This window comes from Podarcis bocagei, assembly GCF_964188305.1.
Source record: "Podarcis bocagei genome assembly, chromosome: 12".
NCBI lineage: Eukaryota > Metazoa > Chordata > Lepidosauria > Squamata > Lacertidae > Podarcis > Podarcis bocagei.
The window spans coordinates 36,037,883-36,065,261 of NC_138137.1; the positions used below are offsets into that span (position 1 = coordinate 36,037,883).

Here is a 27,379-nt window from a genome sequence, read left to right on the forward strand (position 1 = left end):
CTGACCCCTGTGAAACAAACTTACTGTGGCAGATTTTGCCCAGCTGGTGTTCTCCAGATGTTTTGGATTCCAACTCCCTTCAGGTCCAGCTAGTGCTAGGAAATATAGTTCTAAGTAAACATGCTAGGGCTTGCCAATCAGAAGGTCAGCAGTTCGAATCTCCGCAACGGGGTGAGCTCCTGTTGCTCGGTCCCTGCTCCTGCCAACCTAGCAGTTTGAAAGCACGTCAAAAGTGCAAGTAGATAAATAGATACCACTCCAGCGGGAAGGTAAACGACGTTTCTGTGCACTGCTCTGGTTCGCCAGAAGCAGCTTAGTCATGCTGGCCACATGACCGCTGTCTGCGGATAAACGCCAGCTCCCTCGGCCTATAGAGCGAGATGAGTGCTGCAACCCCAGAGTCGTCCAGACTGGACTTAATGGTCAGGGGTCCCTTTACCTTTACCTTTAAACATGCTTAGGGATGGATTGTCATTTATATTAGCAAATAGGATATATATATATATATATATATGCAGGTTTTGGTGTCTTCGGGTGTCTTCCCGTGTAAGAGTTGGGGTGTCTAGGCGACGTTTCGACGAGGTCTCACTCGTCATCTTCAGGCTGGTGCTTTCGGCTTCTTGTTACTAGAACAGAGCCCTGTTCTAGTAACAAGAAGCCGAAAGCACCAGCCTGAAGATGACGAGTGAGACCTCGTCGAAACGTCGCCTAGACACCCCAACTCTTACACGGGAAGACACCCGAAGACACCAAAACCTGCATTCCTGTACCCGTGAAAATCTACGAAAGCATATATATATATATATATATATATATATATATATATATATATATATATAAATATTGTATATTGTATGTAGATATTATTATTACACAATATTTTGACAACTCCCTTTCTGGAATCTTCAATCCCTTCCCTAAAACATTGTTTCCATCACTCCCATTTTGATATTTCCTGTCCTTTTATCTCCAATAGTTTACCTATTCTTCTACTGTTTGTGCTCTGTAATACTAGAGAGTACTTTTAAAACTACCAAAAAAGAGAAAGAAGAAAATAGTAGTTGATACTGATATTTTGGGAAGCAGATTCTGACCTTATAAAGCATCATGAAAACAGGAAGGGCTCTTTATTCAGGTGGAATTATGAGTGAGAGAGGTTCCTAAGTGACAGCTCTGACTGTGTTAAACATTAAGTCTGGAAGGAGGTGGAGTCTCCCTGGGAGTAGACAAGGTCCAAGGGGAGCAGGAACTGCCTGCCAATATCTGTTATAACAAGCATTTGCCTTGTCACTCACTGCTTTATGTAACAGAACAGTAACTTGCCATATCAGCTTACCTCCCATCACCGGCCGTTTCACTGCAACTCATAGCTTCTCAACATTTCAAGAATAAAAGACAAGAAAGAAGAACCCCAACTTTTGGTAAGTCTGCATTTTTCTGAGTTTTGTGCAGTTCTTTTTTTCTGGGTGGATGCAGGGGTACGCATACCCCTAAACATTTTGTGAATCTTTGTACTTTGTACTTTGTCCATTTACTGTATTTATTTTTCCCAATTTGAACTATAAAACGGTTATTTTCTTGAGTCAAAATTAAAGTACCCCTAAAGATTTTTTTATTTAAAAAAAAGCACTGGTTTTGTGTATCATGTACACTTAAATGCTGTGTTTTAAAAAAGCAGAGACTGAGTGTGTGAAAGTGAGAGTGAGAGTGCCAAACTATTAAATAGAATACTGTACTCTGGTCCTTTTTTCACTCTAATTAATTACACAAAACTATTTAAATCAGGGATCCAAAATCCATATTGATGCATGCCCAAATTTAAATGAAACAACACAACAGGTTTTTTTAAAAAACTACTCTGGTGAATTTCATGTTACCCCACCTGAAGGCCGTCCAATGTAGCATTTTATTTAATACAAAATAATTACTGGCCAGTTGTTCTGAATGCTATTTTTGGAGAAGGCCATTTGTTTTAAAAGCAGCATTTGCTTGCATGTGTGCGTGCGTGCGTGTTGTAGTTCCATTAGCTGCATGTTTCTTTAAGACCTAAAGTGGTTTGTTATTTAATTTCCTGAAAGATTCCATTTGCTCATCAGGCAGAAATGGCATCAGAAAGCCAAGCAAAGGCAAACATGAACGGAAAGCTTGAAGAGATGGCTGAAAGAAATAATGCTTCTCGAGATGACAGGAAAAGGTGGGTATTTTCCTGCATTTACAGTCCATGAGTTTGTCTTACTTGCTTCATAATGCTTCCTGTTCCTGGAGGAAAACATCACCTAGTTATACACAGCCTTTCAAATGCAACTAGTCTGTTCAAGTTATTTGCCTTCTCACTCTTGGATTTTAGGGAAGCCAGCAACATCTAATACTGTATCTCTTTTGGTGTATCTCTACATTAATTTGTGGTCTGCAGTCATGGTAGAATAATATATTGTCATCTTGGTAGTTTTACTGTCTGTCTGTTATTACATGGTTTGTTTGTCAAAATTAAGGATAGGGTAGAAATTACGGTAAATCCTGTTCATATTTAAAGGCAAACTTAACAAGCTGCATTTTCCAAAACAGTATGTGAAGCATCTTTTGAAATTCACACTTCTCTGAATTTCACAATCTAATTCTCCATCCTTCTAATCTAATCCGTAGAAGAATCTTTTAAAGGCATAGATAGGTGAAAATAACATACACTAATGTATTATATCAGGAAAAACTCCCAACAAAAAATGTGTGCATTAGGAGAAATCCATCCTAAGATGCTGACAAATTTTCATTTTTTTAAAAAAGGCAAAAATCATAAATTGCTATGGAAATGTGGACAACTGAATTTAAGATTGGATAAATAAAAAACAGAGAACCAGAACTGACTAATTTGTCCATCCCGAGTAAAAAGTGTAAGGTGTTTTTTTAAAAAAACAACACACACAACAACAATAAACATTATTCAAAAATACAACAACCTAGAAACAGTTCTGACATTATGTATTTAATCATTGGTATGTTCTTTTTGGACTACTTTTTGACAAGGCCTTGGGGCATTACAAATATATTTACGATTCTGGATCTTGATTAATTCAGAAAGCTTGAAACCACATTTGGCACTTTGCCAGCCATGTATGAATTTGCTCAGATTTTACTAATCCCCCCTCCTTATCGGTGCTTATAGGCAGAAGTTCAGCAGTTGTACCTTATCCCATCATTGCCACTAACTGCTAGGAGAAAGCTTCACCTGCTGCATTACTGTCTAGTGATACTGTCTAGCTCTTAGAAACACAAGCCTGCCGGGAGACAGGACATCACACGTCAATTATGTTGCTCTATTATGTTCTCACAGTAAAAAAAATAATGTAGGTGTTTGTTGCAGTGCAAAGCGGCTCACGTTAACCTTTTAGGAAGCTTTATGTCTAGTTTTGTGTGGGAGGTGAAATCAAGGACAAATTGCCAACCCTGCAGGCGAGTAAGGATTGTGCTGTGAAGATTCCCATCTCACTTTCTTGTGGGTCCCAAATGCCTTAAGAGCCCCAGTGCCCTCTAATGTTTCAGGCTCTTCTCATTTCCAGGCACCCTCTTAGGGTGGCTTCATTCTGCTTTTGCTACTTAGCCCATTGCTGAGGTAGCCCTCCTTCCTCTCTTCCCTGTTTCCTCCTCCTCTGGTGATATTTGCCATTTCCTTTTTTTCCCCCAGCTGTAACCTCTGAATTTACCACAGGTGATGCTGTTTCCCCTTATTCCTATCACAGTCAGCATCTTGCTCTCAGCTGCTGTTAATTTCCCTCATTTCCCCACCCTGTTTACTTCCAGGGCCTCTGCTTATTCCTCCTCAGTTCCACCCACTCACATATTCCCCTTCATTTCCCTTTCTCCATGGCTGGAATCCACACCCAAAGCCCCTCTAGCCCCACCTTATCCTCTGCAAGGCTGAGTAACCTGGTATCTTCAGCATGGTCTCCCTGCTTCGTTGATTCCAGTATGGCTGGACCATCAACACCTCAGTATGCTAGAAAGGAGGCCTCCCTGATCCCTCCTCACACACACATTTTCTTTTCTATATCTATATATCAAATGGAGGGGGAACTGATTAGATGTGTTTGGATCAGTTCATAAATAGTCACGTCCACACTATACATTTATTGTTGTTGTTGTTTAGTTGTGTCCGACTCTTCGTGACCCCATGGACCAGAGCACACCAGGCCCTCTGTCTTCTCTGCCTCCCGCAGTTTGGCCAAACTCATGCTGGTAGCTTCAACAACACTGTCCAACCATCTCATCCTCTGTCGTCACCTTCTCCTTGTGCCCTCCATCTTCCCCAGCATCAGGGTCTTTTCCAGGGAGTCTTCTCTTCTCATGAGGTGGCCAAAGTATTGGAGCCTGAGCTTCAGGATCTGTCCTTCCAGTGAGCACTCAGGGCTGATTTCCTTCAGAATGGATAGGTTTGATCTTCACCCCTTTACCAGTCTTGGCACCCCTCAAAGAGTCATGGGAGCTGTAGCTCTTAAAGGGGTCTCTTAACAACTCTCAGTACCCTTAACAAATTACTGGGTACTTTGGGTGAAGTCATGCCTGCCAAAGCGGTATAAGACTGCTTGAAGCATATGCCATGGATGTGCTCATAATGCTAAACAACTCTGGTTCAGAATTATGACAAGCAAGTGAGGCTCACATGCTCTCCCTTCCCCTTTGTGCCTGAGGAGAAGATGTTTAAAGCTTCCTTTTGCTCTTTGGAATACATTTCGGGGTCCTGTTGTGTCTGAATAGGTTACATCAGAATATAGCAATCCAGGATCAAAACTGTGGTTTCAAATCCTGCTTTAAATCATTGTGGTTTGGACAAACCATGCTGTCCTCTGCGTACAGCTGTAATGGGAAACCGTGATTTGTTTGAAATATCAAAACAGATGCTGTAAACACATACGATAATATAAATATGTAAAGTTCAGCCTAAAAGAAAAAGACAGATGAGAAGAGGAAAAATGAGAGATGAGAACTAAACTGAGAGATGAGATTATCAGGGGCGGTGTGTGTGCTAGTGAGATATATGGCTGCTATTTAAAATTTATAAACCAGGCTTCCTCAACCTCAGCCCTCCAGATGCCCATCATAAAGCACAACACACAAAACAAATCAAATAAAACAGCGGTCTCGTATAATATAACACAATTCACAGCTCACAAGGACAAATATTGGCAATTCAAAAGAAAAATTTAAGATTAAGATTAAAAATTTAGACACTCCGCTAAAATCAATATCTGATGTCATTATCGAAAATTCTTATAACTATCAATAATCAGCTAACATTCCATTCCGTCTCTTGTACGAGAGGACGGCTGTTAGGAATTTAGCAACCTGTAGGGTAATATAAGGATCCACATCTTGAAGAACCCAGGCAAGCTGTAGGTCTACTGGTTTGTCAGCCATAGGCTGAATTATGGAGTTTGGTATACTAGCACGGACTGAACTGTACATAGGGCAGATAAACATAACATGATGTAGAGATTCAGATGTTTTCATTTCACAAGCACACATTGAAGGGACTTGGCCCTTAGTGAATCTATGTCTCAACACGTTTGTTGGAAAAACATTGAACCTAGCTCTAATGAAGGCATATCGGTGAGATGCGGCCATAAGCGATGTTAAGTAGGACAGAGCACGGTAGATAGGGGTTATGCTGAGATTTAACGGCGAGCAGGCTCCACCACCAGCTAAGAAATTTTGGTATAGCTCCGCATCATCCAGCCTTTGATTTATACACCTTTTTGCCACGTTTAGATCCAGTTTGAGCAATTCAGTGGGCGAGATCTCATAGGACAGCAATTTGGCATGGATTTTTCCTGACCACAAATTTGTGAAGTCATCCCGCCACATGCATTGAATGAGATAGTGGTTCGGGAGTTTATGCCATAGGGATATCCAATAAATCAAAACTCTTCTCCATAAAACTAACTCCACTGAGGGGATCTTCATTTCTAAGCAAATGGCCGCATTACTTACGCATGTTGGTAGTTTTAAAAGTCGGCGTAAGAATTGGCTTTGAAGCGACTCTAAAGGTGAGAGGTTTGCAAAGGCAGCCCATAAAGGTGCAGCATAGGCCATTGTGGCCATCACTTTGATGCTATACACTTTCAAGGCCGCAGGGATGAATAAGGCCCCCTCAGAGTAGAAAAAATGGAGGAGGGAGTGTGATAGGGCTTTTGTCTTGTTTTGAAGATATTCGACGTGCGCTAAGCCCTCCAGATGTTTTTGGCCTACAACTCCCATGATCCCTAGCTAGCAGGACCAGTGGTCAGAGAAGATGGGAATTGTAGTCTGAAAACATCTGGAGGGCCGAGGTTGAGGAAGCCTGGTATAAACTAACTAGGGCGAATATTTGTTGAATACCTTATAGAATGCTTGTAATTATGTGTAATTTTTGACTTGCCGCTGCTGTTCATTTGATATGTTCTGAGCCAATTTGAGGGGGAAATGTTGTGCAGAAATGACATGCAAATAAACCAATGACATGGTCCGCTGAAATCCCAGAAGCTCTGATGCAATCCCAGGAGCAGCCCGATTCAGTTCAGATGCTTTGATGGATACCTGTTTCAATTCGGAAAAGCCTTTAAACCCTCTGAGAATACACAACCCTAGTATAATGTTGCCGGTCCTGCTGTGGTAGTTTGAAATCCTATGTCAACCCAAAATTACAGAGCTGCCAATTCTGAGGAGCAGAAAGGGATTTTAGATTTTGTATTTTAATGCCTGCTCTTACTGGTGTCTGACCATAATTTGATGGTGATATGAGACTGACTTAAGAGATGTTACATGCACACACATTTTAAAAGGGGCTTTAGAAATAGCTGCAAAATGCATCACACAAGAACAAATGCAATTTGCTTTTATTTCATGCCTTCAAGGGGAAATTTTGTTTTTGTTTATTGTTAATGGTTAAACTTGGTTCTTCTCTGAAATCTCACAAAGCTAATTATTATTTGTTCAGCAGTAAAGAAAAGCCAAGCAAAGAGAAGCCTAAGAAGGTCAGCCCATTTACAATGGTAAGCTCTGTTCCATGTGGATATTGTACTGTACTTCAATTGATGCACACTTCTACAGGCCCATTGCAGATGTAGCGATGGTGACCTTTTAATAGATAAGACATCAACTGTAGACTCTCACCTCTTTTTTCCTCACGTGCAAATTTCACCCCTTATTCTCTTATCAGCATTAATTATGTGGTGCAGTGTAACATCTTGACCAGTGTTAACTATGGTTAGCTTTAACCAGGATCTGCAGAGTCTGTTAAACACTAATTAGGGTAAGCCTTCATGGTTAAATTAAGCTGTGTGCACATTGCATGCTGAAAACACAGCAAGGCTGTTCTTTTTCTCAATTAGGATTGAAGCTCATTTGGGGGAAACACATCAAATCGCAGTATTTCTATTAGAAACAATAGGAGTGATATTGGTTGTGAATAACCTTATGTGTACACCGCTTCCGAAAGCGGCTGTGGGAGCACACTATATGCAGAGTAAACAAGAATGTGTACACAGCATAGTTAGTCTTGATGATGTAATGCTATCGGAGGAAAGAAATAGTTTACATGGAGAGGCAAGGATATGGTAGTGAATGGCTGCATAATATTTGCACTAGGCTATTGTGTCAAATATTAAATGTATATTAGGTGAGTAAGGACACAAGTATGACTGATTGCGATCCATAGGGTGCTTATGTTAGGAAACATCAACCCTTCATTTGCATAGAAATGTGCATTTGTTCAAGTCTCTATAGTACTGGAAGCCTTCGTTTTTATCCCATCCCATTTCCTGATGCCAGAGCCTGCTTTCTTAAACTGGGGCAAATCAACTGCTCAGGATTTTGCAGCCTTCCAAAATAACATCCTACAACTATGTTACGAGTAGAGTGCAGTTTGGCAATTGCAGTTATTAAATTTATGTGACGTTCGTTTGTCAGATCAGGCAGCACAAACACCAACAAACTATTGAGTCAACTATTTGCCAGACCTGTTTCGTGAGTACAGTGGTACCTTGGTTCTCAAACGCTTTGGTTCTCAAACGCCTTGGTTCCCAAATGCTGAAAACCTGGAAGTGTTCCGGTTTTCAAACGTTTTTTGGAAGCCGAATGTCTGGTGCGACTGTCAGCTATTGTTTCCAGGGTGCCTGCACCAGAAGCTGCACCTTGGTTTTCGAACATTTCGGAAGTCAAATGGACTTCCGGAATGGATTAAGTTTGGCGTTTTTGTTTTTGCTATTTATTTGGCGTTTTTGTTTTTGAGGCTTTTTTGGTTAATTTGTTTTTGTGACTGTGTGGGTGATAATTTTCATCATCTACTACAATACTGTCTTATTTATTTTATAGTACAGTACATTCATTATTGCTTTCATTTTATGGATCAATGGTCTCGTTAGGTAGTAAAATTCATGTTAAATTGCTGTTTTAGGGGTTGTTTTTTAAAAGTCTGGAACGGATTAATCCGTTTTGCATTACAGTACTTTCTATGGGAAAGCACACCTTGGTTTTGGAATGCTTTGGTTTCGGAACGGACTTCCAGAATTGATTAAGTTTGACAACCAAGGTACTACTGTATTGCGTTCAGTTCTGCACCTTGAGATCAGTGTGGATGCATTGGAAGTAGTTCTGAGGAGGACATCAAAGATGGTCACGGGGTTGAAAGCTAGTTCTATGTAGAAAGTTTGACGAAACTGGGGATTTAGCTTGGAGAACAGGAGACTGAGGAGGGAACCTGAAGAGCGGTCATATTCTTTTCTTTAATAATAAAAACACAAGAAAAACAACAACAATTAGCTCATTAACAATACAGTAAACAGCAATGCATCCACATTAATTTATGCAAACAGATTGATGCTTGCCATCTGAATGTCTGAATAGGGGAAGCTGAGCGGGTGCTGCTGACCACTGGAACCCCCTGCTTTTAGACTCACAGAATTATAGAGTTGGAAAGGACCACAAGCATCATCTAGTCCAACCTTCTGCAATGAAGGGACATTTTGCCCAACAAAATATTGGGCTCGCTGGATGGTTGCAAAGAGGAAGAGAGGAACCCCAATGCCTGAAGCTGCCCCTGTTTTAGCAAGCAGCCCGTCTCTCCTATTTGTCAAAAGCATAGATGGTTTAGATATTTTCTGACGTGGACATAACCACCCCACCAGCATCTTAACAGCCCATCTTCTGCACAAAGCAGAATGGCAAAGCTCTCATACTACATTGGGCCATTTTTAGTTGTGTTCACCCTCTTGCCAAAGTACTTGTTCACAACCAATAGGAAAACTCGTATTTGAGCTACCTCAGGAGCATAGGGATCTACCAGGAGTGCCCCATCAGCGGATCTCAAGTGATCAAGGTAGAACAGTGCCACAGTTCTGTACTTGATTTAATGCCAGTGAGAAGGAATGGGGGGGAAATCAGTAGATTTCTTTTGTCATTTTGTGTTATCTGTGAAATACTGACACTGACAATGTTTGTTTTATGTGCTTTGTAAATGCACTTTACTTAAAACACTGCATGTGGATTTTTTTTTTGTTTTCAGTTTCGTTACGCTGACTGTTTGGATAAGCTGCTAATGATATTAGGCACCGTCATGTCAGCCCTTCATGGAGCCTCTCTTCCTCTCATGATGATTGTTTTCGGAGACATGACAGACAGCTTTGTTAATGCAGCAAAATATTTCCCTACAAGTAAGTGCTATCTTAGGGAGCAATCATTTTTGAAGTTTTCATATAGTAAATGTGTGCTTCTGTTTTTTCTATTAAAAACATTTTTAACATGGCAACTTTGGATATAAAACTGGGAGAAAATAAATAATTCGCTAAGGAACAGAAGCCAGAACAGCTTCCTCAGGGCTCTGACTTCCCAGCTGCATCCGAGAAAAAGAAACAGAGAATTCTTGCTTCAGCTCGTTCTTTGGTCCTGTCTAGGTCAGCCTTCGAGGACTTTGTCCCCTCTCTGTCTTTTGCACTGAAATTTCCATCAGTCCCATCTAGCCCCATCAGGCTGGCCTAGGTCTAACCTTGCCACCTGTTACTGCTGACTAGGCAAACTCCCTGACCTGCTTTCTTCCTTTCAAGAGTGGCTTGACATATTGAAAGGGGAAATAGCCTATGGCCTATGGGCTACTTTACAAAATAAAAAACAGTATCACCCTTATAGTTAAGAGTACGTAGTTAAGCTCTTAAGGCAGGTGCTCATCAATTGCCCTGAACAACTACACTTCATTAGGTACATTTTTAGGGCATGTCTAAGGATGCACATTTGCTTAGAAGTCTAATTGAACTTGATTAAACAAATGTCTGATTAAAATGGAAGACTGGACTGCATGCTCCATTTATTTTGTGGGAATGACATATCTAACACCTTCAAAACTAAGCTCATGTTCATTGCAGTAGTCAATAAAACCTGTTATTTGGTTGTATATAAGTATTTAATCAACTTACAGTATCTTGAAATAAGAGAGAAGTGCCCCTGTTCCAAAGTCCTGCAATCTACAGTCTGAAAGTGTGCACAAACTGTTCTCTTTTATACCATACTGGGGTGTGAAAAGCTGTTTCTTAATATAGCTAACTGCTTATTTTGTTAGGACAGTGATTCTTTTGAATTATATTGGTTTTCCTGGAAGCTTCTCTCCAAGGAGAATATCTAGCCAAAATGCTAATAGTTTGCAATTGAAGTCTATTTATATCAAACTCATAAGAGAGTTTATTGGGAGATGGAGCAGTCATTCCCTTAATTAAGCTCTTAAGGAAGAAACAGCATCTTTAGTATTGATTTAATGAGAAGATGGAACTAGTGTGCATTCTGTTAATAAAGCCCTTGAAGAAAACAAGAAGTATAATTTGCACTGATTTAATGAAAAGGTGGCATCTAGGGGCGTATTTAGTATTCTTTTCTCATATTTTGGTCTTTGTTACTTACTCTAATTTCTCTTTCTCATCTGTAGTCCTTTAGAAAATGTAACTTTTTTTAAAAAAATGATCTAACTCTGTTAATTACATTGAAAAATGACTTGTCCAAGGTTCTTGCTTTGCAATCTTGAATACAGTATCTTAAAAATTTATTTTAGTTATTAAATGCAAAGACTGAATTAGAGGGCCCTAATAACTCAAGTAAATGATTCAGAACAACACAGAGGCTCAAAGTGTTTTTTAAAGACGGCATTTAACCCAACTTACTTTACTGAGAGGTAGCAGGGAAGCAGTTGAAGAAGCAGTTGAAGAAGGAGCAAAAAGGGTTTTCTCTTGTGTGTTTGTGTTTCTTTGTGGCTGATTAGCTGCTCTCCCTGTGCAAAGGTCAGAGGGGGCAGGGTTTCTGTTGAGGAAGGTGATTAGCTGTGGGAGGAGCTTATCAGAGGTAGCAGGGAAGCAGTTGAAGAAGGAGCAAAAAGGGTTTTCTCTTGTGTGTTTGTGTTTCTTTGTGGCTGATTAGCTGTTCTCCCTGTGCAAAGGTCAGAGGGGGCAGGGTTTCTGTTGAGGAAGGTGATTAGCTGTGGGAGGAGCTTATCAGAGGTAGCAGGGCAGCAGTTGAAGAAGGAGCAAAAAGGGTTTTCTCTTGTGTGTTTGTGTTTCTTTGTGGCTGATTAGCTGTTCTCCCTGTGCAAAGGTCAGAGGGGGCAGGGTTTCTGTTGAGGAAGGTGATTAGCTGTGGGAGGAGCTTATCAGAGGTAGCAGGGAAGCAGTTGAAGAAGGAGCAAAAAGGGTTTTCTCTTGTGTGTTTGTGTTTCTTTGTGGCTGATTAGCTGTTCTCCCTGTGCAAAGGTCAGAGGGGGCAGGGTTTCTGTTGAGGAAGGTGATTAGCTGTGGGAGGAGCTTATCAGAGGTAGCAGGGCAGCAGTTGAAGAAGGAGCAAAAAGGGTTTTCTCTTGTGTGTTTGTGTTTCTTTGTGGCTGATTAGCTGCTCTCCCTGTGCAAAGGTCAGAGGGGGCAGGGTTTCTGTTGAGGAAGGTGATTAGCTGTGGGAGGAGCTTATCAGAGGTAGCAGGGCAGCGGCAGTTTGATCCATCTTTTAGATTTAGGGGCGCTAGTCTCAAACGTTTCTTGGGGGAGACCTAGGTTTTTTTTGTGGGGGGAGTTATTTGTCCTGTCTTCACGCTTTTTATGATGGAGGACCGCTGTAGCCACCCCAACGACGTTCTCAAGATGGAGGGGGAGGGAACAGCTGCAGTCGCCTGCAGTTCCTGTGCAATGTTTGCCATCTTGCCAAAGGTTGCAGGCAGCTTTACCTGCAGCAATTGCATGTTGATTGCCCTCTTAAAAGACAAAGTCCAGCAACTGGAGGAACGTGTAGCTACGCTCCAAAGAATTAGAGATCTGGAGCTCTTCTTGGAAGCAACAGAGCACACCGTCTCCACCAAGGAGGAGACAGGGGACTCCCCTGAGAAGGAGGCTAGTTCATCAACACAGGAGCCAGATATATGGAGAAACGTGACTCAAAGAAGTAGGAGGCCCAGGGTTCGTTCTGATTGTTTAGAAATACACAATCGCTTTGAGGTCCTCTCCCCTAGCATGGAAGACGAAGAGCAGACTCCATTTGAAGATCTCTCCCTCATTTCAGTCGATCAGGTATATGAAGACGAGCAGCAAAGTCAGTCCTCAGGGAATGTGCAGGCGACCTTGGAACGGACAGCTCACGGAAGAACCCCGACCAAACCTAAGAGGAGGCGTGTAGTGGTGATAGGGGATTCCCTACTGAGGGGAACAGAAGCAGTGATCTGTGGGCCTGACAAGATGTCTCGGGAAGTGTGCTGTCTCCCCGGGGCTAAGATCCAAGATGTAACTGAACGACTGCAAGGAATCATAAAACCCACTGACAAATACCCCTTCCTCTTGGTTCATGTGGGAACCAATGACACTGCAAGCAATAGCCTCCAGAAGATCAAAAGAGACTACGAGGCTCTGGGCAGGAAATTGAAGCAATTAAATGCACAAATTGTCATCTCATCTGTCCTCCCAGTTGAACGACGTGGCCCAGGGAGAGAGGGAAAAATAGTGGAAGTGAACAGCTGGCTTCGCAAATGGTGTAAACAGGAACGGTTTGGATTCTTAGATCACGGACTGCAGTTTCTTGAAGATGGACTTCTAGCAAGCGATGGGCTGCACCTCACAACGGTTGGGAGAAATGTTTTTGCCAAAAATCTCAGAAACCCCATCAGGAGGGCTTTAAACTGACTAATGTGGGGGAGGGAGACAGTGCTCCTGAAGGTAGGAGTCTATCAATTGATGAAGATGATCATCCAAATGTCATAGACCAAATGGAGCAAACAGCACGCAGACCTAGTGGTGGGAGAAAAAAATCCTTAAATAAGAGACATGGGGGAATGATTAATGGACTTCAATGTCTGTACACTAATGCGCAAAGCATGGGAAATAAACAAGATGAGCTTGAGCTCTTGGTACAGCAAACTAAATATGACATAATAGGCATCACTGAAACCTGGTGGGATAAGTCCCATGATTGGAATGTAATAATGGGGGGATACAATCTATTTCGGAGAAACAGACCAGACAAGAAAGGAGGAGGAGTGGCGTTATATGTCAGGGATGTGTATACCTGTGAAGAGATTCAAGATTTAGAACCTCAAAGCCAAAGTGAGAGCATTTGGGTCAAAATTAAGGGAGAGAAGAATAACAGAGACCTCATTGTGGGAGTTTACTATAGATCCCCAAGCCAAACCGAGGACATAGATGATGCCTTCCTGGAACAGATGGCCAAGCATGCAAAAGGAAGGGAGATAGTAGTAATGGGGGACTTCAATTACCCGGATATTTGTTGGATGTCAAACTCAGCCAAGAGCATAAGGTCAAACAGATTCCTCACTGGCCTTGCAGACAACTTCATTGTCCAGAAGGTGGGAGAAGCAACAAGAGGAACAGCCATTTTAGATCTGGTCCTAACCAATGTTGATGAGCTGGTTAGTGGGGTAGAAGTGGAAGGATCATTAGGCGCGAGTGATCATGCTCTTCTGAAGTTTACTATACAGCGGAAAGGAGCAGCCAAGCATACTAGGACTCAATTTCTTGACTTTAAGAAAGCCGACTTCATAAAACTTAGGGAAGTGCTGGGTGAGATCCCATGGACAGTAATACTAAAAGGAAAGGGAGTTCATGATGGCTGGGAGTTTGTTAAGAGGGAGATAGTAAAAGCACAACGTCAGGCAATACCAATGAGACGGAAACATGGAAGGTGCCTAAAGAAGCCAGGGTGGCTATCTAAAGAACTTTTAACTGAGTTAAGATTAAAAAAGGATGTGTACAAAAAATGGAAAAGGGGGGAAACCACCAAAGAGGAATTCAAACAAATAGCCAGCACGTGTAGACACAAAGTCAGAAAAGCTAAAGCACAGAATGAACTCAGGCTTGCTGGAGAGGTTAAAAGCAACAAAAAAGGCTTTTATGGGTATGTTCGTAGCAAAAGGAAGAACAAAGAAACAGTGGGGTCACTCAGAGGAGAAGATGGTGAAATGCAAACAGGGGACACAGAAAGGGCTGAACTCCTCAATGCCTTCTTTGCCTCAGTCTTCTCCGATAAAGAAAACAATGCCCAACCTGAAGAATTTGGAGCAAATGATTCAGCAAAGGAAACACAGCCCAGAATAACTAAGGAGATAGTACAAGAATACTTGGCCAGTTTAGATGTATTCAAGTCTCCAGGGCCAGATGAACTGCATCCAAGAGTATTAAAGGAACTGGCAGATGTGATCTCAGAACCACTGGCAGTCATCTTTGAGAATTCCTGGAGAACAGGCGAAGTCCCGGCAGACTGGAGGAGGGCAAATGTTGTCCCTATTTTCAAAAAGGGGAAAAGAGAGGACCCAAATAATTACCGCCCAGTCAGTCTGACATCAATACCAGGGAAGATTCTGGAGCAGATCATTAAGCAAACAGTCTGTGAGCACCTAGAAAGGAATGCTGTGATCACCAATAGTCAGCATGGATTTCTGAAAAATAAGTCATGTCAGACTAACCTGATCTCGTTTTTTGACAGAATTACAAGCCTGGTAGATGAAGGGAACTCAGTGGATATAGCCTACCTTGATTTCAGCAAGGCATTTGACAAGGTGCCCCATGATATTCTTGTAAAGAAGCTGGTAAAATGCGGTCTTGACTATGCTACCACTCAGTGGATTTGTAACTGGCTGACTGACCGAACCCAAAGGGTGCTCATCAATGGTTCCTCGTCATCCTGGAGAAGAGTGACTAGTGGGGTGCCACAGGGTTCTGTCTTGGGCCCGGTCTTATTCAACATCTTTATCAATGACTTGGATGATGGACTCAAGGGCATCCTGATCAAATTTGCAGATGACACCAAACTGGGAGGGGTGGCTAACACCCCAGAGGACAGGATCACACTTCAAAATGACCTTGACAGATTAGAGAACTGGGCCAAAACAAACAAGATGAATTTTAACAGGGAGAAATGTAAAGTATTGCACTTGGGCAAAAAAAATGAGAGGCACAAATACAAGATGGGTGACACCTGGCTTGAGAGCAGTACATGTGAAAAGGATCTAGGAGTCTTGGTTGACCACAAACTTGACATGAGCCAACAGTGTGACGCGGCAGCTAAAAAAGCCAATGCAATTCTGGGCCTCATCAATAGGAGTATAGCATCTAGATCAAGGGAAGTAATAGTGCCACTGTATTCTGCTCTGGTCAGACCTCACCTGGAGTACTGTGTCCAGTTCTGGGCACCACAATTCAAGAAGGACACTGACAAACTGGAACGTGTCCAGAGGAGGGCAACCAAAATGGTCAAAGGCCTGGAAACGATGCCTTATGAGGAACGGCTAAGGGAGCTGGGCATGTTTAGCCTGGAGAAGAGGAGGTTAAGGGGTGATATGATAGCCATGTTCAAATATATAAAAGGATGTCACATAGAGGAGGGAGAAAGGTTGTTTTCTGCTGCTCCAGAGAAGCGGACACGGAGCAATGGATCCAAACTACAAGAAAGAAGATTCCACCTAAACATTAGGAAGAACTTCCTGACAGTAAGAGCTGTTCGACAGTGGAATTTGCTGCCAAGGAGTGTGGTGGAGTCTCCTACTTTGGAGGTCTTTAAGCAGAGGCTTGACAACCATATGTCAGGAGTGCTCTGATGGTGTTTCCTGCTTGGCAGGGGGTTGGACTCGATGGCCCTTGTGGTCTCTTCCAACTCTATGATTCTATGATTCTATGATTCTATGATTCTACTTTACTTTATTTTTAAAAACAGCATTACTTAGTTACACACACACCACTGCTTATTTAGTACCTACTTGTTTATGAATCAGTTCCTGTAATGATAAGTGTATACATATTATATATATCCTTTATATCCACATGCAACTTGTGGTGGCTTATATAGAGTTCCTAGATGCCTCCCCATCCAGGCATTGACCAGACCCAGGCTTGCTTTGCTTCAGCAAGGTGTTTGTTTCGTGTACCTTTGCACCATGTCCTGAAACCACTTATCTTTATAGCTGATCAATTGTCTAGCTGATCTTACAGTTCTTTGACTCAACTGGCCTCTTCCTTTGGAAACCATGCTGTCTTGGTTTCAAGGAAAAGCACTGCAGAATAGGAACCATGGGATTTCACTATGTTTGGGATCTCTAATGTGGTGACGATGGGCACCATGCTGGTTTGAGGAACCCCTCCCCATTAATGCTAAGGTTTCCAGCCACTTCCAATTAGGGTGGGTTGTTTGGTTGAGGGGTGTTGCTTACTTTTTTCTCTCTGTTTGTTTTGTTTTGGGGTGCCTGTTGGTGGTGGTGGTGGTTTTTTGGGGGTGTGGAAAGTTTTGAGCGCCACCTGTTTTTCTATGGTGAAATGGCTGTTTTGTGGTGCCCATAACAGTTTACTGGGGGGAATTCCCAATGTGCCCAGGTGTCCAAGTAGGCTAGGAGCCGCTTCACTATGAGATTAGAAAATACAGTAGCCGAAGTTGTGCAGTGTTTGAAATAATGCTCCTGATAAATTAACCGTAGAAGCTGCTAAGGTGATAATGGTGACTGAGAGGATATATCAAATTCAACTTTTTTTCTCTCAAAAGGACCTTACATTCACGTTCAGCTAGAAAAAGTAAATCAGTTTCCAGGAGGAGAAGAGGGAAGAGCCAGAAAGGAGGGCAGCCTGAGACATTCACCCAGATATGAGCAAAGGACATCAGTGGGGCTTTGCAACTGTTTTGAGGTCCTAACAGTAAAGTGACTGAGAAGTGTGGCACTGATCATGGTCTGTCATGGGTGGGAAATAGGCTGAGCTGCACCAAACAACGAGCAAAAATGAGTTGGTAGTGTGATAGTGCTATCTTTAATAATAATCACTTAACCTTTCCCCCCATTTCCTTTCATTTAGGTAACGAATCTTTAGTTAATGTATCTCTCCCTAATATTTCTGAAACCCTGCAAGAGCAAATGACAAGGTACCTTTTTATTTTGTTTTTTAAGGCATTTTGATCATTACATATACCGGTATTTTGTTCCGTATCTCAGATGTCCCTTAATATAACAAGGCAGGTGGTGTGAGCCTGGATACAGTATGGCAGTAGTCTGAAAGTCAGATTGTGGTGTGAATACTGTTTAACAGGTATCAAAAAATCTTAACAGTTGCTTGAAGGAATTGGGCTGACCCTCAGATATTTTGCTGTCTGTGGCAGCAGTGCCCTTCATTCCCTTTCCATGAATAGAAGTGGGCTAGATCCACGAGTAGAAGTTGGCTAGATTGATACACTGCCAACAAGAAAGCACCTTCTACCACACCTGTGGACAACAGGCTAGCATAAGGAATACTGAGCAGGCCAGATGGTTCTTACAACTCTGCCCCCTTTCAGTACCTCACTGCCATTCCCTCGCCTTCTTAGCATCTGTTGCTTGAGGCAACAGCCTCACTCCACCTAATGGTAGGGCCATCCCTGGTAGACCTTTATGACTGTACAGCAGTCTTGACAGCCATGCCTGCGTGGGTGTGGTTCAGTCACCCAGAACGGTGGGAGGAAAACATTCCTGTGCAGAACTCCAGCATGGTCTCAGAACATAGTTTGGTAATCATATTTATTTATATATATTATGACTCCCATGTTGAGCACTGTCTCAGGGATGTTTTCCACATGGCTGGAGTCACATGTAAAACAGTTAAAGCCTATTAAGCTCTCCTTTCCCGCTTCTCCCTTTTTGCCTTTCGCTCTCTCCCTTCCAGTTACCTTGTGACCTTGGTTATGAATCCGAATACAAGCCTTAATGCTAATGTGGCATAACTCATTTCGTATACATAGTTGAAACTTTGGCCTCTTGAAGGCCCAGCCCATATGTACAAAGGGCAGAATGCATCCTGGATGAAAGCCTGAACTTGTTTGCTTCTGAAATCAATCTATCATTGCAAGCACAATAAATTATGTTTCCTATGATAGGAGGGGAAAAAGAAAAGCCCAAGTGATTTTGCAAGCACAAAAGACTAGAGTTGAAAAATGTGTAGGGTTGTCACTGTACATGTTAAGTAGGCATGCCATTTCCTTCACATGCTCTGTCAAAACCTCACCTTTCAATGAGGACATCTCACTACAATGAACTCTTGTTGTCTTGCACCTCAGCTGCTTCAGGATTTATACTCTGTTATTTATGTATTCCTAAACAGGGGTGCCATGGCCCCGGGAGCAAAGTTCTTGAGGCAATGCAAACCAGGCAACCCCCCCCCCCATGACCCCATTGCTTCTCTCTGCCCACCAAGGGCCACGTCAGCCTCTTGGGCTCCCCCTGTGCAGGCGGGCAAGCGGGTCAGCATAGCTCTACTTTGCTGCTTTGGGGGTGGGATTGCCTTGGTGGCGTTGACAGTGAGGGCTGGGCTGGTGCCTCCTGCCCGCCCCACGAGCCAGCAAACTATGCTATGCCACTGCAACAAAGGTACAGTGGTACCTCAGGTTACATACGCTTCAGATTACATACACTTCAGGTTACAGACTCCACTAACCCAGAAATAGTACCTCAAGTTAAGAACTTTGCTTCAGGATGAGAACAGAAATTGTGCTCTGGTGGCGTGGCAGCAGCAGGAGGCCCCGTTAGCTAAAGTGGTGCTTCAGGTTAAGAACAGTTTCAGGTTAAGAACAGACCTCCGGAACGAATTAAGTACTTAACCCGAGGTACCACTGTATTGTTTTAAAGGGCGCCCCCCCAACTTGGTTCCATAAACTCAACTCTAGTGCCCCCCTACTCTACCCTATAAAAAAGCATTATTCAAAATATAATGACCCACTAGCACAATAAAATAGTACAATAAAATTCAGAATAATAACAATTAATTGTACATTTATTCAAAATCCAATTAAAGGTATTTAGCTTAATTAACAATGATGGTAATTAATTCAACAACCATGGTATTGCTGGTAGTCAGTGGTACCAGCTTTTCAAAGTCTCATAATCATTTACACCTCCAACTCCCCACCCTTCTCCTTTGCCTCTTAGTGCAACCAGCTAAGATCACTGAAAGGAAAGTAACAGTTAATGACATGAGGGTGGGGGGGAGAGGGGGCAAGCTTTTTGTTTGGAGGCGGGTTTACTCCCTTTTGCCCCCTTCTGGAGCCACCCTTGGAAGTACATCTTCAATTAACACACGTTTAAACTATGGAAACTGCTACCATAAAATGTCGTGATTAAAACTGAAATCCTAACTCTTTACCTAGGAGTAACCCCCACTGAATTCAATAGGACTTAATTCTGAGTAGGCATGATTAGGGTCACACTGATAGTTGGCAAACTCAACCTCAAATGGCACGGAAAGGGAATTGGGGAAATTCATGGGGGGTCACGTTAGCAATAGCTCTAGTCGTGAGTGAATGACAGTGTTATCTCCAATATCAGAATACCAGGTGGTGAGTCCCAGCTTCAGAGAGCCAGAATGGTGTGATGGTTAAGAGTGCTGGAGACGAGGATTCAAATTCCCACTCAGCTGCGAAGCTTGCTGGGTGACCTTGGGCCAGCCACCATCTCTTAGCCTAACCTACCTCACAGGGATGAAATGGGGGGAGAAGGAGAACCTTGGAGGAAAAAGTGGTATATACAGTAAATGTAAAAAATAAAATAATAATAATAAATAATAAAACTATCACTTCCCTGCCCTGCTTGTGGTATTCCCATAGGCACTTTAGTTAGCCGCAGGGGGCAGGAGGAGATGCTGGACCAGATCGCGATGGGCATATTGAATGTATTTTATACTCGCAAATGAAAAAGATTCTTCCCAAAGACCATTTTGTGATGCTAATGACTTGCACGGGTGCCCTTCTTGAACTTGCCTCTGCAACATTGTGCTTTCAGACATTCATACTATTACTCAGGAATAGGAGCTGGTGTCCTTATTGCTGCCTATGCTCACATTGCATGCTGGACACTGGCAGCCGGCCGCCAGGTCAAGAGAATTAGGCAACACTTTTTCCATGCTGTCATGCGGCAAGAAATTGGATGGTTCGATGTAAATGATGTTGGGGAATTGAATACTCGTCTTATAGAGTGAGTATATCTATTTAATACGTGGCTGGTGTATTTTCTTCAACAGAAAACCAAATTTTAATTCTGTTACTGGCTTGATTAATCCGCGTAAAAAAATTGTGCTCGTTCCAGAAGCTGCAGTTAGTATGGCACAATTGCTGATTGGAGTGAGACTTTGCTAGCATATAGCACCTGTGCTCAACTGGTTTCTAATCTACTGTCGGGTGAAGTCCAAGTATATAAAGCCCATAACAACTTTGTGACCAGTTTATCTGTGAGATCGCTTTACCCTATAAATGCCGTTGTGACCAACTCAATCTGCGGAACTGGCACTGCACCATGCGTCACATAATACCAATCACACATCTGGACGACCTATACTTTGGAAGCCCCTGTCTATTGAAATCACGAAGTCATCTACACCATACTCTTTTTGATGCCTACTAAAAGCATTTTTTTTAGACCCAGATTTCCAGAATGCTGATGTGTTTTTAGTTTACTGCAGGTTTTGATTTTCTGAATGTTTAATTGGTGTGTTTTTTTTAAACCGATACCTTGTTTTCTTCTTTTTGCAAAGCACTTCGAGGTTTTCTACATACAAGCAAAATATAAATTTTATGAAATAAATAAAAGCAAGAAAGCAAGCAGAGGTTCCTGTATATTGGTAGGGTTTTAGGTGTTCAGTTTTTAAAGTAGAATTGTTCATATTAAAGCAGAGAGGAATATTAAAATTGAGAAAGAGAGAAAAAATTTTAATAACGGGGAAAGGGCAAGAGGTTTAGGGTCCAGTACAAAAGACCTAATGGGTTGTATCCAATGTAGCACTAAGTTAAAGTCACTTAATGGTGTATTTGTTTCTTGGGTGAAATGTTTTGCGGCAGTGGGATTCTGTTGCGCAAGAGAGTGCATAAGCTGGTTGCTGGTAACTTTGTTGACAATGACCACTCACCATTCCTGACATGGGCAGCTTTTGTGACCAGGCGTGGGCTGCCCTGGCCCACGGCTACCTTGGCTGCCCGTTGCTCCTCCCCCTGGGCTGTCCCCATAGGCTGCAGGGCTTCCACCTGGCCTGCACCATCAGCCAATCCGGGGGCAGAGCTGGGAACCAGAAAAGGAGACTGCTGGCAGTGCAGGTCAGCCATTTCGGTGCAATCTATTGCACAACGAGTTTCTCCTAGTGCAACTGCTGCATTGGATCCCTCTGTTGCACAGCATTAAAATGCACCTGCCCGCTAGCACAAGGGCCTTTGCACTAGGAAGGTAGGGAGCTGCTTTATACTGAGTCCATGTAGCTCAATCTTGTTCACACTGACAGGCAGCAGCTCTCCAGGGTCTCCCAGTCCTACCTGGAAATGCCAGGGATTAAACCTGAAAAGCCGACATTCTACCACTGAGCTATGGCCCTTCCCTTCTAGCAGATACGGAATGCTGGATACAGCCCCGTGTCCCGAAGGCCAGTCCCTAATAATGCTACTGCTGTCAACTGTGGAAGAATATTGTTGGTTCATTGAAGATTATGCTGCGATAAACCTGCCCTTAAAGTGTTCCATGACTCTTGTAAAATATCCACGTAGATCTGAAAGGCTCTGCAGGAAGGGGATGGGGATCAGAATAAAAGTAATTACTTTTTTGCTTTCGATGAAAACCTGTAGCATTGGCATCCGTATCTCTGGGGCTAAATGAATATTTTGTAGCATTTGAGTTGTGAATTCCGTAGCAGCGTAACAGGAATACCTTGTAGAAATGCATCTTGTTGGTTTTCCTGACCTAAATTTTGCCCTAATCGGTTTACCTTGATTTGTTTTTAGTGATGTCTCCAAGATCAACGAAGGAATTGGTGACAAAATGTCAATGCTCATCCAGGGAGTAGCTACATTTCTAACAGGATTTATAGTCGGGTTTGCCAAAGGATGGAAATTGACTCTTGTAATACTTGCGGTCAGTCCTGTTCTGGGGCTCTCAGCTGCAATCTGGGCAAAGGTGGGTATAATTTTGCTGAAATGCTAGGGTACCGTGCACAATAAGTATTGTTCGGTTATGAAAACACCACTCTGGCTACCTCTAAAACTTTGTTTCCGATGGCTTTTGTGTTGAGCAGAGATAACTAAGGTCAGCGAGGGCTTTTATCTTTCTGGCAAGCTTCTTTGCTTCCTCAGAGCATCAGGTTAGCCCAGAAGCCATGTTCCCTTCTGGGCAACATTCAGAGGGATGCCAGTGGGGGTGAGGACAGAGGCAAACATGGATGGAGCAATGGATGTGAATGTTGACCTTAGTTTATGTTCACACACCACACTGTCATTTGTCCAGACAAGCAAGAGGCATTGTCAGAGTTCAAGGCCACATTTCAGCTAGTCAAAAGCATTTGGGATGCAAAGCAAGGCCAATGATGGGTGTGGCCTGGAGATAGGTGGGACACTGTGGGGACGGTTCTGAGGGCCAGATAGGGAGGCTTGGAAGGGCCACATTTGGCCCCTAGGCCTGAGTTTCTCTACCCGTGACCTAGATCAGGGTTACCCAAACTTGAGTCTCTCCAGCTGCATTGAGACTACAGTTTCCATCCTCCCTAAGCACTGGTCCTGCTAGCTAGGGGTGATGGGAGTTGTAGTCAAAAAACAGTTGGAGACCCCAAGTTTTGGAAAGCCTGACCTAGATAATTTCCCACAATATGTACATGTCTACACCATCACTATCACATGAACAACAGGTCTTTTTGAGGGTGAAGCTTTTCTTGGGGAGGGAAGTGTTGAGTGATTGGGTCTTGCCTGCGTGGTCTCTCCATTGTTGGCCCCTGCTTTGTGAATATTGATTAGAATATGCAGGGACACAGATTCTCGACCACTGTATTACACCATGATTGTTTTGGAGCATTAATAGGGAAGTATAGGGGAAGGAAAAGAAGCAAGTGTCTCGCACACAATAGTATTGGATCATAGCATTGAAATTGGCAATGTCTTTATCTCACAGGTCCTTACTGCATTCACCAACAAGGAGCTTGCTGCATATGCAAAAGCTGGATCTGTTGCTGAGGAGGTTCTCTCATCAATTAAGACGGTGATGGCTTTTGGAGGACAGAAGAAAGAAATTGAGAGGTCAGGTTATGTTTTGTGGCCACTGGCTATAGATACACACCTGGATTATTCTGTATTTGACCTTTTCCAAACCTAGGGTTGTCATATGTCCGGAATTTCTCAGACATTCGGAAGCAGTGACTGGATGGAAATTGATAAAAAAATTCTGGGAAAATCCAGACATATGGCAACCCATGCGGGCAGTGTCATTTTTGGTAATTTTGCTTAAAAATAGCTCAAAAGCTTCTTCTTTCTTTTCTGCAAATTTACCCAAAAGGGTCAACAACTATGGCCAAAAAAACCCCCCAACAACAACTTTTCTGTCCGGATTTTCACTGTTTGAAATATGGCAACCCTACCAAACTCTAAATGACAAAATCTGAACCCTGGCTAAATGCCACCAAAGGTTAGTGAGCAGTAGGCCAGTAACCCCTCCCCCCTCCCGCTTGTTGATGATTTAAAATGAGAAGGGCCATAGCTCAGTGGTCTGGAAAGTTAAGATGCCTATGGAGCTGTGACCCCTGGGCTTGAGGCTCCTGATCCCTAATTTAAACATTCCCTATGTAGCTACTCCTGCCTACAGGTAATTGGCAGACAAGAGATAGGTGGCAAACTTAATTTGAAGTGATGCCATACAGTGATCCTTCCACTGTTTCTGGCTCCTAGAATGTCATGTCTTGACCACACCATATAGCACAGAACTTTCCAAACTTTTCCTGTTACTGACATGCTTTTTAGACATTCATCACTTCGCGACACAGTCATTCAGTTTTACTAGCAAACTAGAGGTTAAACTAACCCCTTTCCAACTCTGGAGCGCAGGGACAACACACAGTTTGGAAACCTCTGAAACAGCAGAGGCAATTGTGTTGACCATTCAAAATATTGTAGGGACAATTATTGAACTAGGGGGTGTGAGAGAGAAGATTTTAAAAGTTGGAATGATTATGTTAACAGACAACTATCTTGGCATTTGTTTAGGACCTAACTGGCTAGTTGTTGTTTTTTGTTTTAGCAAATTGCATAAATTTCTGCAGAAGGAGTGCTCTTTTGGAACCACTAAACATACATTTTTATCACTTCTGTGTAGGATTTTAAAATATATGTACTGTACATAGATATATTGACTACAAAAAATATTTTATGTGTGAATGGACTGCGTATTTTCAAAGAAATTCTAGCAAAAATAAATAATAAAAATGGGAGAGAAAATGCATTTTCCTATCAATTGGAGATAACATAATTCAATCAGGTTGCTATTTTTCTTTCAGATATCATAAAAATTTAGAAGATGCTAAAAGACTTGGAATTAAAAAGGCTGTGACTGCCAATATGTCCATGGGGATTGCTTTCTTATTAATATATGCTGCATATGCATTGGCTTTCTGGTATGGAACTACCTTGATACTGGATGAAGGTTACAGCATTGGGAAAGTCCTGACAGTAAGTTTTGGTGAACAGCTGTTCAGTCTTCTCTCCATAAAGGTAAAGGTAAAGGAACCCCTAACCATTAGGTCCACTCGTGACCGACTTTGGGGTTGCGGCGCTCATCTCGCTTTATTGGCCAAGGGAGCCGGCGTACAGCTTCCATCCAGCATGACTAAGCTGCTTCTGGCGAACCAGAGCAGCGCACAGAAACACCATTTACCATCCCGCCAAAGCGGTACCTATTTATCTACTTGCACTTTGACATGCTAGGTTGGCAGGAGCAGGGACTGAGCAATGGGAGCTCACCCCATCGGGGATTCAAACCGCCAACCTTCTGATCGGCAAGTCGTAGGCTCTGTGGTTTAACCCACAGCGCCACCTGCGTCCCCCCCACCAAAAAAAGGACATATTCTGCACTGAAATTCAGGATTGCTCAGAGGCTAAGTGGGTCTTTGTGATGAATGATGAGGCTCTGTACATTTCACTACCTATGAACTGTCATATTGGTAGACACATAAAAGCACCCACAAAATAAATAAAGTATTGTATTTTTTTATGCTGCTCCTCCTCACAAAAGTGCTAAGGCTGCCAGACAGCAAAACTATGCCATTTTGGAAAAACATTGGCCCTGTTTGCTGGGGCTGATGGGAATTGTAGTGCAGAAGCATCTTGAAGGCCAAAGGTTCCCCACACCTGGTCTAGACCATACTGAGCTAGGTAGACCAATGGTCTCAGTATAAGCCAGCTTCCTATTTCCCCCCAGGTTCTGGGGGGTCCTTGAGCAAGACACCCTCCATGTGCCAAATTCAGCAGGTCTACCACCTAACTGCAGTAGATTCCAGGATGTTTTTGTCAGTGGGAACCCATGCTGGGATTGTGGGCTGCCTGCAAATGTCCAGCCTTGCCAACGCTTGACACTGTCCCTGTCTGTCACTTTGAGAGTGTACCTTTGGACCAGTCTGTTGGTTCATAGCTTTGCTTTGCTTTCCCCATATCCAAGTCTGTGATGACTTGGTCTGCTTGCTCCATCGCTGCCTCATTTTCTTCTGTGTCCCTGACCTTGCCTGAACTTTCTACTTCAAGTTCCCAGGCCAGTGACGCCAAGTGCATCCTGGTTTATCCCCTGACACATGCACTAGCTTCCTTCCATTGTGCAGCCGAGCATTGTGGTGCTATGCTCCCCCTGCCAATTTCCACCTATTTAAGCAAGGAGGAGGAAAGGGGCTGTATATTATGATTTGGGGAGGCTCTGCATATCTCTCGTTCACTTGCTGGCACAGCATGAAAAGGCATGATTTTGGGGGCTGGTGGGGGAGGTACACAGTGTTTTTCATCCCCTCCCCTGTTCTGCCTTCCAAAATGTGGAACCAGGCATTAGGAAGAAATTAATGCATACGAAGCTGCTCTAGGCCTCATAAATAATGCTTTTAGGCACAGAAGGATTTTCCATTGATTTAGCAGAATAGTTGGTTTGTGGCTTGGTAACTTAAGGGGAAGCATCATCTCACGATAATTTTCATTGGTTCATGAGCCACTGCACAAGCCTATCGGGTGAAGGCCCTGGGCCTGGTGGCTGTGAGGTTGGCACCTGAGCATTTGAAATATACTAGGAGTCGACAGTGGATTTCATGCACTTTATTCAGCTCATAGTGGTAAAGAGGAATGAAAGGTCCCCCAAAGTATTTGCTTTATATACATTATTTACACAGTGGGCTGCACGTGATTGCCTAATTCCGGAATTCTCCTGTAGGCCAATCAGGAGCTGGGTTGGGTGGCTCCTGCAGATCAATCATACTGCTGCATTGTTCTAGGACCAATCAAACTGCAGTGGTGCAAGACGAATGCCTCGCAAGACGAATAACTCGCTAGACGAAAGGGTTTTGCGGTTTTTTAGCTGCTTCGCAAGACGAATTTCTCTATGGGCTTGCTTCGCAAGACGAAAACGTCTTGCGTTTTTTGCAAGTTTGTTTCCTTTTTCTTAACACCGTTAATACAGTTGCGACTTGACTTCGAGGAGCAACTCATAGAACGCGGTGTGGTAGCCTTTTTTGAGGTTTTTGGTGATTTTTGAAGCTTTTCCAAAACTTTTCCGACACCGTGCTTCGCAAGACGAAACATTCGCTAGACGAAAAAACTCGCGGAACGAATTAATTTCGTCTTGCGAGGCACCACTCTGCTGCATTCTGAATCCTATTGTTCTAGGACCAATCAGACTGCTGCATTTTGGATCCTATTCAACTCAAGTACATAACAGCATTGGTGCAGGTTTCCATTGTGGGTTTTCTAGAATAGGGTGATCTTTCATGAAGCAAGTGACACAGAGTTGCCTGGTGATACTCCACTATTGACAAGGTTAGGATGGCATTTTATGCAGAGAGAATCTAAAAACACTATTTTGCAGTGGAACTTTTCCCTTGTACTTAAACCTTTCCTT

The 27,379-nt window shown here is 42.9% G+C and overlaps 1 protein-coding gene across 4 annotated transcripts in view; it reads left to right on the forward strand.

The window, feature by feature from the left end:
• Window positions 1-1,174: 1,174 nt before the first annotated feature.
• LOC308569358 (ATP-dependent translocase ABCB1-like) overlaps window positions 1,175-27,379 on the forward strand; it is a 57,995-nt gene continuing 31,790 nt past the window's right edge. Inside the window, exons 1-9 of one of the 4 annotated variants that reach the window (XM_081163143.1) lie at window positions 1,175-1,421; window positions 2,079-2,194; window positions 6,968-7,022; window positions 9,533-9,680; window positions 17,331-17,397; window positions 20,279-20,470; window positions 22,258-22,429; window positions 23,414-23,538; window positions 24,789-24,960. In XM_081163143.1, coding sequence (XP_081019269.1) covers window positions 2,103-2,194; window positions 6,968-7,022; window positions 9,533-9,680; window positions 17,331-17,397; window positions 20,279-20,470; window positions 22,258-22,429; window positions 23,414-23,538; window positions 24,789-24,960 — 1,023 coding nt within the window. In that variant the 5' untranslated portion in view covers window positions 1,175-1,421; window positions 2,079-2,102. The remainder of the gene's footprint in view (window positions 1,422-2,078; window positions 2,195-6,967; window positions 7,023-9,532; window positions 9,681-17,330; window positions 17,398-20,278; window positions 20,471-22,257; window positions 22,430-23,413; window positions 23,539-24,788; window positions 24,961-27,379) is intronic. The other 3 variants (XM_081163144.1, XM_081163142.1, XM_081163145.1) reach the window with 3 other exon arrangements.